Below are 17,608 nucleotides of genomic sequence, written 5' to 3' on the forward strand. Positions count from 1 at the left end.
CCTCCAAACCTCTGAACGCATGGCCAGATAAAGAGGGAAAGCACCTTGATAACATCTGCATGCGTTTTTACTCAATGCATGCCATTTTGGTACAAGCTGCAAATTCCCTGGCGCTCCCTGGGAGATACAACAGGCAGCTATGGTCAGATATTGCTCAATATTTGGAAGAGGTTCCAAAGAACATCAGAGGGGAAGCTAAGAAAGTGCTGTTGGAAGGTCAGCGTTCTTCTGCCAAAATTGACTGCGTGCTCGACATCGCCGCCATGGGTTTTAGGCAGTTAGCTAGAGCCGCAGTAGTAAAAAGTAAAGGGTGGCTTAAGGCCACTATCTACTGACCTGAGGTTCAGACAAAAAACTTTGGATCTTCCCCATGATGGGGAGCACTGTTCAGGAAGCACATTGATGATGCGCTCCAAGCTATTAAATCAGACACAGACACTGCCAGAACGTGGGGCAAGTACAATACAGAAAGATACATTTTCACTGGGCCACAGAAAGAAGCCAGCCCTCATTTTGTGGAGCATACCAACAACATAGGTACCCAACATATGCCTCTAATATTCATTTCGCCATGTCTCAATATCAGCAAAGGCAGCTGCCTTTGGCTGCATACAGTAGACTTTCCCAAAGAGGAAAGCCCAGAAGTAAGGGCAAGAAAGCCTCCCACAGGCAATGACTGCATTTAAAAGCCGGCTATCTCTCATTCTTCCCCATCAAGGTTATCAGGAACACTGAAGAATCACCTCCATCGTTTGGTGTCAAATAACCAAGGACCAATGGGTCCTAGACACAATTCAATTGGGTCATCTTCTAGAGTTTATACAAATACCCCCATTACCAGTGCCGCAAAAACAACTGCATTTTCTCAACTTAGAAGCGGAGATCATGTTGCAAAAAGGAGCAACAGAAATAGTACCCTATTCTCAAAGAGGGAATGGCTTTCACTCCCGTTTCATTCTAATTTGAAAAAAGTCTTGTCAAGGGAGACTGATCCTAGACTTAAGGGAGCTCAACAAGTACCTCAAGAAGCAAACTTTCCGAATGGTCACATTACCGGACATCTTACAACTTCTCAACAAGGCAGACCACATGGCCACCCTGGACCTCCAACATGCCTAGTTTCACATACCCATTCACCAGAGTCCTGAGATTCACATTAGCGGACAGGCATTTTCAATTCAAGTTCCTTCCCTGTGGGCTCAAGTGCGCTCTCTGGATCTTTACCAAATACCTGGCACCAGTCGCATCCTACCACAGGCGGAAACTGCACCAGGTTTTTCCCTACTTAGATGACTGGTTAGTAGAAGCTCCCAATATCCAGTCAGCGCAGGTATCCATCAAAGCTACCTTACGTCTTTTCAAGGGCTTGGGCCTCACCCTCAATCAAGAGAAATCAGTGCTCCAGCCATCAAGAAGAGTAACCTTCCTGGGGGCTACAGAACAAACCATGCCCGCGCTATATCAAATAAAAAAACAAATAATTATAATAATAATAAATAAACAAACAAGAGGCTCATGTCTAGGCACCTAGCCCTTTACTTTGCCTTGAGAAAGCGGTTGGCGGAGGGGAGCTCGGTGGGAGTCCACAATGGAACAGATTGGGCTGGACTCTATTGTGGTTAACTGCGAAACAGACTTGGACTGCCTGGCAGGGGCTTTCTCTGGATGGCATGATCTCTCCCTTTTTAGGCTGAGCCTAGGCAGCGTGCATGCGTTGTCTCTCGACATGTTTTAATCTACTTCTGTAGGCTTTCACCACCCCCATCACACGCCTTTCACTTTAATTCTTTCCTTGGCCTTCCTTTCAAAATTCCTTTGGTCTGTTAGGTAAATGACTTGTGTTTGTCCCGTACTAAAGCTGTTTTTTTTACTACCTTGGATTCTGACCCTGTTACATTGAACGATCCATAGTTTGGGCACACTACTTTTTTCTTTTCCCTTTCTGCTTAGCGATCCGTGGCGGTATGTTGTTTCTTCCTGTTCCCTGTTTTTGGGCATGACTATTTTTTGGTGTGCAATATTAGATAGTGCAAACTCGAATGAAGGTTGGAGCGCTTTACATGAGCACTGATTATATTACACAAGGACACATTCATTTTTTGGTAGGTACAGGGAAATTAAGTGAGGAGTCAACGCCGAAACTCAAACCCCTTCTAGGGGCTGATTATACAGTTATATAGCCATGCTTCTATTCCATGCCAAAATTATATTTTTATATTGGTTCCCTCTAGGGGCCGACTATATAGTTACATAACCATGTTTTTTCCAAATACTATTTTTATTGTGGTGCCCTTTAGGGGCTGATGATATAGTTACATGACTATGTTTCTTCCAAATGCTATTTTTATTGTGCTGCCTTTTAGGGGCTGTTTTGACCACTAAAGTCTAATGCCAGGAATGTGAATGAATGCACAAACACAAAGTTTATTTCTGATGAAGTTTCTTATTGGGTTTACATAATGATTGTATATGTTTTATTGATCTCTCCTTACAGCAATTATGACCATGATTCATGCCAATGTAACATCCTTATTACACTATGACCATTTGAACACTCTTGATATGTTTATAGGGGGTCACCAGTAGTTGCATAATGTCAGCTATAATATATTCCATCTGCCAATGTATATTTAAAACTATTACTTGTGCTGGCCACACAACTAATAGCCCAATTTCCACCACTGGAAATACTATCTGGCATTGGTACAATAGCCTGCAAGTCCGAGACAAACGAAATAAATTGTGTGTGCAAATTCAGTTTTACTAACATTTCTTAAGAACTTTTCTTTAAATAAGTACTTCTCAATGCAGTTCTATAATGTGCCTATTAGTGTCAAAGCTTTCATGTTAAAGAACAGTAGATGTTGAAGAACCCAGAATAATATGCTGCATAACAAAAGTCTTACAAGGTCCCAAAGGCGAGACCTATTTGCTCTGCCAATGCTTGTTAAGAACGTCACTGCCTTCTCGTTGACGAGCATACAGAGTGGATAGTGCCCAGCACAAGAAACTGCTGCAGCCACAGATAATGACAATGTTCCAGGCAGCGGTGAGGAACATGAGAATCTAATATGGATCCCAGCCATGCACATTCCTAGGCTTATAAACATGCCTATGTTGTGGCCATTTTGGAATAGTGACCAAAGTTCAGTAGCCCGGTATTACCAACTAGAGGCTGCACGACGGTGCTGGCGGTGCCAGAAGCACCAAAATGAAGGCAGGGGCAGGGAGTAACTGCAAAATATGGAAAATAAGAATGCAACTCCAATTATATCAAAGGAATTGATGCAGGCGCGGATTTATTGCTGGTGGCACCCGGAGCGACAATCTTTAGTGACCCCTCCCCCCTTGACCTCCTCCTCAGATTTCCTCAGTACCACCTGGAAAAAGTGCCCCTCATATCTCCATAGCCCCTCTTCCAAATACAATTCATTTTTTTAAAGTGCTGGTAAAGGCCGACTTACTAATCCACTCAGCTATCCATATAAAATACCGATCGGTCTTTGCTACAGGCATATTAACCCTCTGCGCTACTTTAAGGCGAGTCAAAACCGCCTCTGGACAAAAAAGGATCTCTCTCTTTAGCAGAAACATTAATCACAAAAGTTATCTTGACTTTTTTTATTGCTGTCTGAAAGCTGGACACACAAGAAACTTTGCATCAGGTGTTTTTAATTAATAAGTTATTGCTAAACACAGAGCCCCCCTCTGCCCCTCCCTCCATGTGGTCAGTGCCCCCCCTCCTCCCCCTTCCAGGTTAGCGGCCAGTGCGGCAGCACAACCCCATTTCCCCTAGAGCCCACCCCCCACCCCACCACCACCCTTTACCCTACTGCAGCCGTCCTTGACTTGTCTGAAGATTGTGCTAGAAGAGGATCAAAATAACCAGCAGGAGCCAGGACCCAGGAATTTGGCATGACGTTGTATAATGCATCAGGCATTGTTAACAAAACAAATACTGTAATGCAAATCTGGGCAACAAGCTCGTTCAGCAAACACTATATTAAGGCATGGAAAACTTAAAAGAAATTTAAAATGGCACTGACTGAGAAGCGGATAATTATACAAGATAATAATATACATCTAATACAAACACAAAACACATGAAACAAAATAAACGACTTTTTTGTTCCCATCACTGCTTCAACCTCCAGCTGCTAGTAAATCCAATGAAATACCAGGCAACAGCCGGAAAGCCCCCTTCTAAATATTGTATGCTGGATGGTAAGCTCTATAGTGCATGTCATACAGTGGTGACATCAGGATCTTGCCTGAATGCTAAAGCTGAAAAGTCCAACCCTAAAATGGTTATCTATGTACCTTTGCTTCCTCTGTTTGAGTTTTTCTTCTTGGACTTGTGATGTCAGCTCCTCAATTCTCTGCTTGCATTCATCTGACAGCTGCTTTTGCCTGTGAAACATGAAATCCAATAGTTAGGAGCGTTGCATGATAAACCATGCTGCATTACCACAAAGGTTACTAGTTGGTGGGGCAAACGTCTGCTTTCCCCATAGCAATAAAGACTGAGGGGCTGAATCACAAATGCATTTATGAGTACGCGAAGCAGTACTACAGGAGCACTTTTTTACACTCTTTGTGAATTGGCCTCAAAACATTTAAAATGGTAACAAAATGGGGATATGAATATGCAATTAGTACACACAGAAAAGAATGACCAGTTTGAACTTTTACTAATGAGGAGTTGCACGTTGCAGTGCCGATTCACAGAGATGTGTACGTAAAACCATGATCCTGCTTTACTACAACTTGTAGTCAGAAATGCGTTTGTCAATCAGCCCCTCCGGCTAGAATTCTCCTGGTATGGCAATGAATACCGAACAGGATAGTCTAAAGAAGCCCAATTTCAATCAGTTAGATCATAAGCAAGCTTTTCATTTGCTTTCAAGGCAAGCAAAACAGTAGACTGGGCACAACATACAACAAAGACAGTATCCGTCCAAGAAGACCTGGGCAAACTTCACCAAAAGTGATCCCTTATCTTTGCAGATTTTACATGGACAATGTGAGCAACCTCAACTCAGATCATTCACAGGTCAAATTAGACCGAAGCAGCCAGCTACTAAAATTTTTGAAAGTGATCACCATTTAAACCCTAGAGGGAGGCAGTTCTCATGCGCTAGTGCAGCGTTTCTTTTCATTTTAGGGGTCAGCATGCCCCTTATGGTCAGATTGGCATTTTCTTTTTATAATAAAGACCATAATATAAAGGCATTGTAGTTTTTATATTAAGTTTACATCTATGCAGCCAGGAGAATCTTTTAACAGAACAATGCTACACTGCCAGACAGTGTGGTGATTAAAAAAAAAAGGAAGCACTGCTCTGCAGCGTCCAACACTTGATGCAGGGCTATAAATATAACACGTATAGGCAAAGCCAAGTTAAAATGGATAAGTTACTTACCTGTAAATCCTAGTTCTCTTCCAGGGGTATCCTCATCAAAGTCATAAACATTGAATATTCCCGCCCTTGTGCGGGGACCCCGGAGCATATATAAAATACACATATATTATCATGTGTAAAAACAGCAATGCAGGCTATAATCATAAACAGGCTAAAAATGCTTTATTTCTATGAAGTTTTTTTTTTTTTTTTTTTTAATATTATGAAATCACAATAGAGAATAAATATCTACCCAAACCCTTAAAACTGGGCTTAGGGAAGTAAGCAGCAGTAAACACTAGAGAAAAAGAGAAAAAACTACATTGAAAAACCAATGGAGCATTCTTAGCCAATAGGCTGCATGCAGGTTAACACAGGAGAATCATAAAAACTTTGGCACCGTGCCTTTAAGACCCTGAGCACCTCCAATATCCCAACATGCCTCAGGGGTGAAGGAAAGGTGACAGTTGGTTCACAGTTAAGTCAGTTCTTTTTTACGGTGACAATCCGTGTAACTGATTCAAAATACAGTCTGTCCTGCACTTCTAGGAGACGTGCGTCCGGGGAGGAGGGTGGGTTGTTTATGACTTTGATGAGGATACCCCTGGAAGAGAACTAGGATTTACAGGTAAGTAACTTATCCTTCTCTTCATAGTCATAAACATTGAATAGATTAGCAAGCCCATCCCTAAACTCTGCGGACTGTCCAATAGAAGTGCAGGAAGAACGAGTTACTTACCTTCGGTAACGACTTTTCTGGTGGATACATTAGCTACCTGTGGATTCCTCACCTAATGAATACTCCCATGGCGCCAGCATTCGACGGAAATCTTCTTACTAGTCTCTGCACGTCGACGAGGACGTCACTCTAGCCCACGCAACGCCGTCTGACGTCATACAGGCAATAAGAGGTCCTCGACGACGTGCCGACGTCAGTACCAATCATTTTTTACGTGCATGAGAACAACCAGGCAATGCAATGAAAGAGCAAGGCAACATCCCATAACATTGTAAAAATACACAACATTGCATGAATAACTGTAAATCTTTTATATATATATATAACTCTCTCTTTTTAAAATATATATACACATCAAGTATATACACAAAGATATATACATATATACATATATAAATATATTATATACAACATCTATTGCACCCTCGAAGACCAAGAGAAGCGTACTCAAGGATTACTTGGTAAGACCAGAAAGGCAACGGGGAGGCGGGAGGGACCGTGAGGAATCCACAGGTAGCTAATGTATCCACCAGAAAAGTCGTTACCGAAGGTAAGTAACTCGTTCTTCTGATGGATACAACTACCTGTGGATTCCTCACCTAATGAATAGAGTCCCAAAGCAGTACCACGCCCGGCGGTGGGTGCCTAAATGGTCAAACCAAGAAATCCTGCAGCACTGACTGTGCAAAATGGCCGTCCCTTCTAACCTCAGAATCCAAACAGTAATGTTTTGCAAAAGTGTGAAGGGACGACCAAGTTGCGGCCTTGCAGATGTCGACCACAGGAACACCTCTGGCCAAGGCCGAAGTGGCCGACTTAGCTCTGGTGGAATGAGCTCTAATGCCCTCAGGAGGATCCTTCTTTGCCAAAGAGTAACAGATTTTAATGCAAAGAACAACCCACCTGGATAGTGTTCTCTTGTGGACTGCCTTTCCTCTCCTCTTGCCCACGTATCCAATAAACAGCTGATCCTCCAGCCTGAAATCCTTTGTTCTATCAATAAAGAAGCTCAACGCCCTCTTTGGGTCCAGACGGTGCAGTCTTTCTTCCTCTTTGGAAGGATGAGGCGGAGGATAGAACGTGGACAAAGTAATTGCCTGAGCCAAATGGAAAGGTGAAACAACCTTCGGGAGGAAAGCAGCCTTGGTCCTCAACACCACCTTATCCCCATAAAAAGTTGTATAAGGGGGCTTTACTGATAAGGCCTGCAACTCACTCACTCTCCTTGCTGATGTTATAGCTATCAGGAAGACTGTTTTTAAAACCAAATACCTTAAGGGGCAAGAATGCATAGGTTCAAAAGGGGACCCCATAAGGAAAGTCAGGACCAAGGACAAATCCCATTGCGGCATAACGAATGGCTTTGGAGGATATTTATTTAGAAGACCTTTCAAGAATCTGATAACAATAGGGGATTTAAATAAAGATGGTTGGTCTGGAAGACATATGAAGGCTGACAAGGCCGATAAATAACCCTTAATGGTAGCCACTGCACAACCTTTCTGCGCTAGAGACAGAGCAAAAGACAAAACGTCCGATAGATGAGCATGCAAAGGATCAATCTGCCTCTCTCCACACCACGCAACAAATTTAGACCATCTATTAGCGTAGATAGATTTAGTGGAGTGTCGCCTGGCCGCTAATATAACATCCACTACCTCAGGCGGGAGAGAGAAGGAACTCAGGTTGCCCCGTTCAATCTCCAGGCATGTAGGTGCAGACTCTGGAGGTTGGGGTGTAAAACCTGCCCCTGCGACTGCGAGAGGAGGTCTGCCCTGAAAGGGAGACGGAGCGGAGGGCACATTGAGAGTTGGAGAAGGTCGGAGTACCATACCCTCCTTGGCCAATCCGGAGCTATTAGGATGACTAGAGCCCGGTCCTGGCGAATCTTCCTCAATACTCGAGGAATCAAGGGTATGGGAGGAAACGCGTAAAGCAACTGGCCGCACCAGGTTATTTGAAACGCGTCCCCCAACGCTCCCTGCATCGGATACTGGAGGCTGCAGAATAACGGACAATGCGCGTTCTCTCGAGTGGCAAACAGATCTACCCGAGGAAACCCCCACCTCTGGAAGATTAAACGGACTTGATCTGGATGGAGACGCCACTCGTGGTCTGCCGAGAATTGGCGACTGAGACTGTCCGCACGCACGTTCAAGACTCCGGACAGATGGTTTGCTATCAAGCAAATCTGATGGTCCTTTGCCCAGGACCATAGTCGAAGAGCTTCTCTGCAGAGAAGGTACGACCCCACTCCTCCCTGCTTGTTTATGTACCACATCGTGGTAGTATTGTCCGTTAGGACCTGTACAGACTGACCACGAAGGGAAGGAGGAAGGCCTTGAGAGCCAGACGTACAGCCCGTAACTCTAACAGATTGATGTGAAACATCTGTTCCTCTGGAGACCAAAGGCCTTTGATCTCCAGATCCCCCAGATGAGCTCCCCACCCTAGAGTGGAAGCATCCGTTATGACTGTGGCCACTGGTGGCGACTGCTGGAACGGCTTTCCTTGTGAAAGATTGTTGCTTGCAATCCACCACTTCAAATCCATAGCAGCATCTCTGGAGATCTTGACAGTACTCTCTAGATCCCCTTTGTGTTGAGACCACTGCCTTCGGAGGCACCACTGAAGAGCCCTCATGTGCCAGCGAGCATGCGTGACCAACAGAATGCAGGAGGCAAACAGACCGAGCAGACGAAGGACCTTGAGGACTGGAACTACCGCTCCATTTCGAAACATTGGAACCAAATCCCGAATATCTTGAATCCGCTGAGGCGGAGGAAAGGCCCGACCCAATGTTGTATCCAGTACTGCCCCTATGAACAGGAGGCGCTGAGAGGGCTCTAGGTGAGATTTGGGCTCGTTCACCGAAAAACCCAGGTCGAACAACAACTGGGTTGTTGACTGCAGATGATGCGACACAAGCTCCGGGGACTTGGCTTTGATCAACCAGTCGTCCAAGTAAGGGAATACTGCTATCCCCTTCCTTCTGAGTTCTGCCGCAACCACCGACATCACCTTCGTGAAGACTCGAGGTGCTGAAGTAAGACCAAACGGAAGGACCGCAAACTGATAGTGCTGCGATCCCACCACAAACCGGAGATACTTCCTGTGTGACTTGAGTATCGGGATATGAAAGTAAGCATCCTGCAAGTCGACAGACACCATCCAGTCTTCCTTGTTCAACGCCAAAAGCACCTGTGCTAGGGTCAGCATCTTGAACTTTTCCTGCTTGAGGAACCAATTCAAGATCCTCAGGTCCAGGATTGGTCTCAAACGACCATCCTTCTTGGGAATCAGGAAATACCTTGAGTAACATCCTCGACCCCTTTCCTGCTCTGGGACCAACTCCACCGCGCCCTTTGAAAGGAGGGCTTGTACCTCCTGTTCTAGCAACAGGAGGTGTTCTTCTGAACAATAAGAAGGGCGGGGCGGGATGAGGGGCGGGAACTCCCGAAAGGGAAGGGTGTAGCCTTTTCCCACAATACTGAGAACCCAAGTGTCCGTTGTAACAGTCTTCCATTTGGTGAGAAAATGCTGTAATCTTCCCCCTACAGGAGAGGAGTGAGTGGGAAATGGTGGAAGCCTAAGGCTGCTTCCCCTGCTGCACCCCGCCAGAGGATGAGGAAGAGGCAGAGTGCTGCTGAGAGGCTCCTCTGGTGCGGACCCTACCTCTCCCTCTAAAAGATCTATAGGGATGGGAAGAGGCAGGTTGCTGATATCTTCCCCGAAAGGAAGAGGAGGAAGAGCCACGCCCAAATCCACGAAACCTCCTGAAAAATCTGGAAGAGGCCGTGGAAGAAGGAGCTTGGAGCCCTAACGACTTAGCCGTGGCCCTGCTCTCCTTAAAACGTTCCAAGGCCGAATCAGCCTTGGCTCCAAACAGTTTGTCCCCATCAAACGGGAGATCCAACAATGTGGACTGTACAGCCGCAGAAAAGCCCGAGTTACGGAGCCAGGCCTGCCTCCTTGCCACCACAGTTGTGCCCATTGCTCTGGCTACCGAGTCGGTCGTATCCAGTCCAGTCTGGATAATCTGGGTCGCAGCAGCCTGGGCATTTGAAACAACATCCAAAAGACCCTGGGGAAGCTCTGTAAATGATGAGGAAATGTCATCCATCAGAGCATGAATATACCTCCCCAGGATACAGGTTGCGTTGGTGGCCTTCAACGCCAGACTGCAGGACGAAAAAATCTTCTTGGACTGCGCCTCCAGTTTCTTTGAATCTCTGTCCCCAGGCACCGTCAAGAAAGAACCAGGCGCTGACTTGGATGAACAGGAGGCCTGCACCACCAAGCTCTCCGGCGTAGGGTGCCTAGACAGAAAACCAGGGTCAGTTGGAGCCGCCCGATACCTCCTGGCCACGGCTCTGTGAACTGCTGGGGAAGATGCCGGCCTCTTCCACACCTCTAACACCGGATCCAGCAGAGCGTCATTAAATGGCAAAAGAGGCACCGCCGCAGCTGAGGCCGGATGTAGCACCTCTGTTAGAAGGTTTTGTTTAGCATCCACCACCGGCAAAGGCAGGTCCACAAAACTAGCTGCCTTCCGTACCACTGCGTGAAAAGAAGCAGCCTCCTCAGTATATTCTCCCGGGGACGAAAGATCCCACTCAGGGGAAGTGTCCAGCCCACTGGCCGACTCCAGACCACGCAGCCCATCACCCGAGTCCTCTAGCTCTCCTTCCTCCAGGGCTCGTTGGTACTCCTGCTCCTCTAATACACGGAGAGCACGTCTCCTCGAATGAAGCCGTTGTTCAATACGCGGAGTCGACAATGCCTCCGCCGAAGTCGAAGATCGGCGCCGATCTTCAGAAGCCACCGACGCCGCGTCCGGCGCCACAGGTAACTTCGGCACAGACGAAAGAGCAGTCGAAGCAGATGGACCCACCGGAGTCACAGGCCGAAATCCCGACGTCGACGGGATGGAAATCCCCGGGGCCAATCCCTCTGAAGCCACCGGAGCGGCCACCGGCCCGACACCGGCGCCGAGCCCACGTTGCCAAAAGGGAGAAAGGGCATAAAGGGTGCCGGCCGAAGAGGCGCAGGATCACCCAATGAAAAGGCCAAAGGCCCAGCCGGAGCACCCCCTGGAGCCATCTGTTGGAAGATGGCATACATCGCATTCAAGAATGCGGAACTATCGGCTCCAGGGGTGGGAAAAGCCGGATACTGGGGTGCCTGTCTCGGAGGCGACCCCGACGCCGGCCTCGACGTCTGCGACGCCGGAGATAACACCTGAGGCTCCAATACCTCAATCACCGACGCCTGTCCAGGTGAAGTCGGAGACGCCGGAGAGGGCAACGGCGTCGAAGGATGCGGCGTAACCGTGGGACTGATCTCCCATGTCCTTCGGCGCCGATCAGAAGACCTGGAACGAGTCTCCTTTGAATGACGCCGAGATTCTCTACGGCGCCGGGAGTCTCGATGACGCCGATGTCTTGGCGAAGAAGACTTCTTGTGATGCTTCTCCTTCGATTTCGCCATAAACAGCTTCGCCTCACGTTCCTTGATGGCCTTTGGATTCATGTGCTGGCATGAATCACAAGTCGAGACGTCGTGGTCGGAGCTCAAACACCAAAGGCAGTCGGAATGAGGATCCGTCACTGACATCTTGCCTCCACACTCACGACAAGTCTTGAATCCAGACTTTCTCTGCGACATTATTACCACAGCGAAAGACTACGCAGCAAAAATACACTGTAACCACAAAAGTAACAGTTGCTCCCTCGAAGATAACCGTTTCGAATGCACTGAAAAAAGGGAACTGACGTCGGCACGTCGTCGAGGACCTCTTATTGCCTGTATGACGTCAGACGGCGTCGCGTGGGCTAGAGTGACGTCCTCGTCGACGTGCAGAGACTAGTAAGAAGATTTCCGTCGAATGCTGGCGCCATGGGAGTATTCATTAGGTGAGGAATCCACAGGTAGTTGTATCCATCAGAATAGATACGTATTATGCAAATAAATTTCTCAGAGAGGCCTGCCCCACTTGGGCATCTGCTCTTGCATCTGAGTCTAAACAGTAATGTCTAGTAAACGTATGCACAGACTTCCATGTAGCAGCCTTACAAATCTCAGATATTGGAACATTGTTAAGGAGGGCAGCAGTAGCCGCTTTTCCCCTTGTGGAATGCGCTTTAGGCCTAGCTAGTAATTGTTTATTAGCCAGCTGGTAAGTATTAACAATACAAGAAACTATCCATCTTGATATCGTTCGTTTAGATGCTGCCTCTCCTGTCCTCAAATGACCATAATTTACAAACAAGCGGTTAGAATGTCTAATCGATTTTGTCTTATCCGGATAAAATTTCAGCACTCTTTTCAAGTCTAAGGAGTGCAATGCTTTCTCTGCCGGAGTCTCTGGATTGGGAAGGTAAGTCGGTAAAGATATAGTCTGATTGATATGGAATCCTGACACCACCTTCGGAAGGAAAGATGGGTGAGTTCGCAGAACCACTCTATTGTCATGAAAAACCGTGTACGGTTCTTTGGAAGACAAAGCCTGGATTTCGCTGACCCTCCTCGCTGAAGTAATGGCCACTAAAAAAGCCGTCTTCCACGTAAGGTGTTGTAAAGAGGCCTTATGTATAGGTTCAAAAGGAGGGCCCATAAGTTTTGACAATACTATGTTCAGTTCCCATGGAGGAGAAGGTCTCCGAATGGGCGGAAAAACTTTTTTCAAACCTTCTAAGAAATCCTTGACTACAGGTTTCGTAAAGAAGGATTCCTGAGAAGGTGACTTGCGATAGGCTGTAATGGCAGACAAATGTACCTTAATAGATGATACCTGCAGACCGGACTTTGCCAGATGAAGCAAATAGGACAGTATGACATCCTCCTGAGCCCGTATGGGATTCTGACCTTGTTGACAGCACTATATGTAGAATCTCTTCCACTTAAAAGCGTAAGAACGCCGCGTGGAAGGTCGTTTGGACTCTTTCAAGATGTTCATGCACTCCTGTGAGAGCCCTAGGTGCCCATACTGCAGGAATTCAGGAGCCATGCGGTTAAGCTCAAAGAGGGTAGGTTGGGATGTAGAATCCTGCCCTCCATTCTGCTCAGAAGATCCAGTTTACACGGCAGCCTCCTGTGAGGTTTTTCCGATAGGTTGAGGAGATCTGTGTACCAGAATTGACGGGGCCATTGTGGCGCTATGAGAATCATTCTGGTTCTGGATCTGTAAAGTTTGTTGATCACTGCCGGTATCAGGGGAATCGGCGGAAAGGCGTAGAGAAATATCCCTGACCAGTCGATCAACAGGGCATTCCCTCGAGATCCCGGACGGTAGAACCTGGATGCGAAATCTGGGCATTTCTCGTCTGCGAAGAGATCCAGTTGAGGCCGACCCCATTGAGCGAAGATGTATTCGACGACTTCGCCGTGTAGGACCCAATCGTGTGCGTCCTCTAGGTGTCTGCTCAGGAAATCTGCTTTCATGTTTTGTTGACCTGGCAGGTGAACGCTGTAAGTGACATTCCTCTGGCCAGGAGCCAATGCCATATCGTTTGGGACTCTCGAGATAGGGGTAGGGATCTCGTTCCCCCCTGTTTGTTCAAATAATACATCGTGGTTGTATTGTCCGTTTGTATTAGGAGAGTTTTCCCCTGAATTAGTGGTATGAAAGACTTGAGAGCCAGATGGACCGCTCTGAGTTCTAGCAGATTGATGTGGTACTGCTTTTCCTTGTCTGACCACAGGCCCTGAGCTTGAAGGGGACCCAGATGAGCCCCCCATCCCTGAAGAGACGCATCCGTTACCAGAGTGTCGGATGGAACTACCTGGTGAAAGGGAGCACCTACTGACAGGTGAGGTCTGTGCATCCACCATTTCAATGACTGAAGTGCTACTGCCGGTAGTCGCACTCTGTCCTCCCAGCGACCTGTCCTTTGGCTCCAGTTGCTCTCCAATGCCTCTTGGAGGGGCCTCATGTGGAGTCTGGCATTTGGGACAATAAAAATGCATGATGCCATGGAGCCCAGCAGCGATGTCACCTGACGTGCCGTAGGTGCGTTGGCTTTCAACAGGTCCTGACACTTCCTGTCTATTGAGGATAGTCGTTCCTCCGAAGGATACACTCTTTGGAGTTCTTCTGTTTCCTTATGTATTTCTTCAGCAGCAGTAGGTCCAGAATTGGTCTGAAAACGCCCTCTCAACCCTTCTTCGCCACCAGAAAGTAACGAGAGTAAACCCCCTTTCCTCTGTGCGCAGGTGGAACCTTTTCTATGGCATTCTTTTATAAGAGGGCGAGAGCCTCTTTGCGCAGCAGGCTGAGATGAGATGGATTGCATTTGGTTGGTGGCAAGTGTGGTGAAGGCTGTTTAAAAAGAAGAGAGTAGCCATTTTCGACAATATTGAGCACCCATTTGTCTCTTGTGATAGAGTGCCACTCGTGAAGATAACCTGTAATACTTCCCCCCACCGGAGTGGTGTACAGTGTCGAGGGAAGCGAGATCTCATTGTTTGGCCGGCGCTTTCGGAGTGGACTGTTGAGGTCTACTTGACCCTCGCTCCCTTGTGTTCCTTCGCTGAAAAAAGAGGGCATCCCTGCCATTGCTGTGACCTTTGGGACCAGTGAGGGGTTTGAACCCTCTGCTGGAAAGGGCGCCTGTCATAAGGCCTATACCTCCGCCTGAAATATTTCTTCCTTTCCAGGCCCACTGCCCTCATGGTATCCACCTCGGTCTTCATGCGGGCCATTTCCTCGTCTGCATGGGCACCAAATAGAGAGTTCCCGGCGAATGGGAGATTCAGGATGCGTTGTTGTGCTTCCTGCTTTAAACCAGTGAGTCTCAGCCAGGAAGACCTCCTTGCACAGATTCCATGTGCGTACCCATGTGCAGCTAAATCCGCCCCATCTGCCGCCGCGCTGATAACCTGGTTGGATACCAGGCATCCCTCTTGCAGGATCTCTTGAAAATCTTGTCTGTCCTCTCTGGGCAATTTCTCTGTGAATCTATTGAGAGAGTCCCAAAGAGAACGATCATACCTGCCCAGGAGTGCAGAAGCACTGGAGACTTTCATTGCCGAAGCCGCCGTACCGCACATCTTTCTCCCCAGAGAGTCTAGATGCCTGCTCTCTTTATCTGGGGGGACCGTGGATGATGATGCCACCGAGTGGGTCTTTCGGGCTGCGGCTAATATTACTGAGTCCGGTGGCGGATCCTTCCTGAGGAACAAAGGGTCCTGTTCGGGAGCCTTGTATTTTTTGAGAATCCTAGCCGGGGCAGATTTGAGTGTGCTGGGGCCAGAAAAGTGTCCATGGTTGGCTGCAACAAACCAGGCACTAGAGGCAGCAGCTTTTTTGACGCTGATCTCTGTTGCAGAGTCTCAAAGATGACTGATGAGGAGGTAGATGGCTCTGGAACCTCTATGTTTAATTTCTGCTCTCCTCTTAACAGCACCTCATTAAACGTGGTAATGTCATCCACCGGTGAGACCCTAGCAGGTGGCGAATCTGTTAGGGTGAGGGAGTAACGCCCGACAGATGATCCTGACGACGACCAAGAGGGTGATCTTCTTCGTGAACGAGACCTGGATCGTCGTTGAGAACGAGACCTGCTGCGAGATGCTGTAGCATAGCGCCCAGGCCTCGCGGTCGGTTGACGAGGAGCAGAACGAGCCCGTCCTGCCCTTGCTGTTGGTGATGGCGTTCTTGGCAGGGAGGCAGTAAGCGAGTACATTCGCGAATACTGCAAATCCGGGGAGGCCGCTGGTCTGTTAAGGCTCTCTAGCCATCTTGGAGATAGGTTGATGGGCGAAACATGCCCAGATGATGCCGCTCTTGAACGAGATGAGTCGCTCGGTATGGAGACCACTGGAGATGGTGCGGCCTTGTCTGGCGTGGGGCGATGTTCTACTCCCTGCGGGACAGGTAAAACCTGTGTCGACGTCGACGGCTGTGTCGACATCGAAGGGCGCCCCACCGGTTGCTCTTGCCTCAACGTTGAGAGTCCCTCGACGTAGAGTGTCTCGACGTCGAACGGCGATCTTTGGACCTCGACCTGCTCGCCGTCGTGTGCCTCGACGTGGAGCGGTGGGAGGCCTAAGGTGGATGTCTCTCATGCCGTCGTGGCGATTTCGACGTCGTGTCTCTTGACGTCGGGGGGTGCACAGCCTTTGGCGGCGACCGGGCACGCCGGCGATGGCTCGATGTCGATCAGCGGGCTGCCGTCGACGGAGACCTGCCCCTGCAATGGTGTTCCCTCGACGCCGTCTCCTTCGACGTCGGGTGTGTCGCCGTCGACGGCGATCTATGCCAGTGAGACGGTGGTAGCGACGACGTCGACGGGGAACAAACAGGTACTTTCCTACCTGCTGACGTCGACCTAGCCATTCTCTCCTGAGAATGGCCTGCTGGTTGTCTGGGAAGTGAAGAGGACGATGTTTTCTGCCTCTCATGAAGCCCATGTAGCCTGATCTTTTCTCTGTCCTTCAGAGTCCTCTTTGACATATTCTTGCAGTGCTTGCAAGTGTCAGGGCAGTGACTCTGAGGCAGGCACACAATACACAGAGAGTGTGGGTCTGACTGGGCCTTCTTCTTCCCACAAGAAGGGCATTTGACAAAAAGTGAAGGCATTTTTCTGTCAGGAAAAAACTGCCAAGCTCAGACAAAGATGTTATCCTGTCGAATGAAAAAGGAAAAAACGCTTTTTTAAAGGATTTTTCTGAGAAAAACTCAGAAAAACTGAGAGCTCAATGCTCTAGGATCCTCTCAGGAGAAGCCGGAAAAAAGAACTGACCTAACTGTGAACCAACTGTCACCTTTCCTTCACCCCTGAGGCATGGTGGGATACTGGAGGTGCTCAGGGTCTTAAAGGCACGGTGCCAAAGTTTTTATGATTCTCCTGTGTTAACCTGCATGCAGCCTATTGGCTAAGAATGCTCCATTGGTTTTTCAATGTAGTTATTTCTCTTTTTCACTAGTGTTTACTGCTGCTTACTTCCCTAAGCCCAGTTTTAAGGGTTTGGGTAGATATTTATTCTCTATTGTGATTTCATAATATTAAAAAAAAAAAAAAAAAAAAAAAATTCATAGAAATAAAGCATTTTTAGCCTGTTTATGATTATAGCCTGCATTGCTGTTTTTACACATGATAATATATGTGTATTTTATATATGCTCCGGGGTCCCCGCACAAGGGCGGGAATATTCAATGTTTATGACTATTGATGAGGATCCCCTGGAAGAGAATGTTATTTTCCCCTATACTTAATATACAGTCTATATTCTTGAACAAATGCCCACTGTAGTTACAATTGTGTCAAACTGTAGTTAGCTAGAATATGGAGAGGCTGTGGCATTACAGAAAGAGCTCCTGACTTTGGAGCTGGGGAACCAGGTTCGAGTCTCAGCACCAGCTCAACATCTTGTAATTCTGGGCAAATCACTTAGGGGCTCGTAACGAACCTGGCGGTTCAGACCGCCACCGGCATGGCGGTCTGAACCCCATATAATAAACACAG

The 17,608-nt window shown here is 47.8% G+C and overlaps 1 protein-coding gene across 1 annotated transcript in view; it reads right to left on the reverse strand.

Moving 5' to 3' along the window:
* The window catches only part of SYCE1 (synaptonemal complex central element protein 1), a 439,580-nt gene that overhangs the window by 192,922 nt on the left and 229,050 nt on the right, over positions 1–17,608 (reverse strand). Inside the window, exon 7 of the mRNA XM_069209539.1 lies at positions 4,321–4,410. Within this exon, the coding sequence (XP_069065640.1) occupies positions 4,321–4,410 (90 nt within the window). The remainder of the gene's footprint in view (positions 1–4,320; positions 4,411–17,608) is intronic.

The sequence above is a fragment of the Pleurodeles waltl genome, chromosome 10 (assembly GCF_031143425.1).
Source record: "Pleurodeles waltl isolate 20211129_DDA chromosome 10, aPleWal1.hap1.20221129, whole genome shotgun sequence".
Classification (NCBI taxonomy): Eukaryota; Metazoa; Chordata; class Amphibia; order Caudata; family Salamandridae; genus Pleurodeles; species Pleurodeles waltl.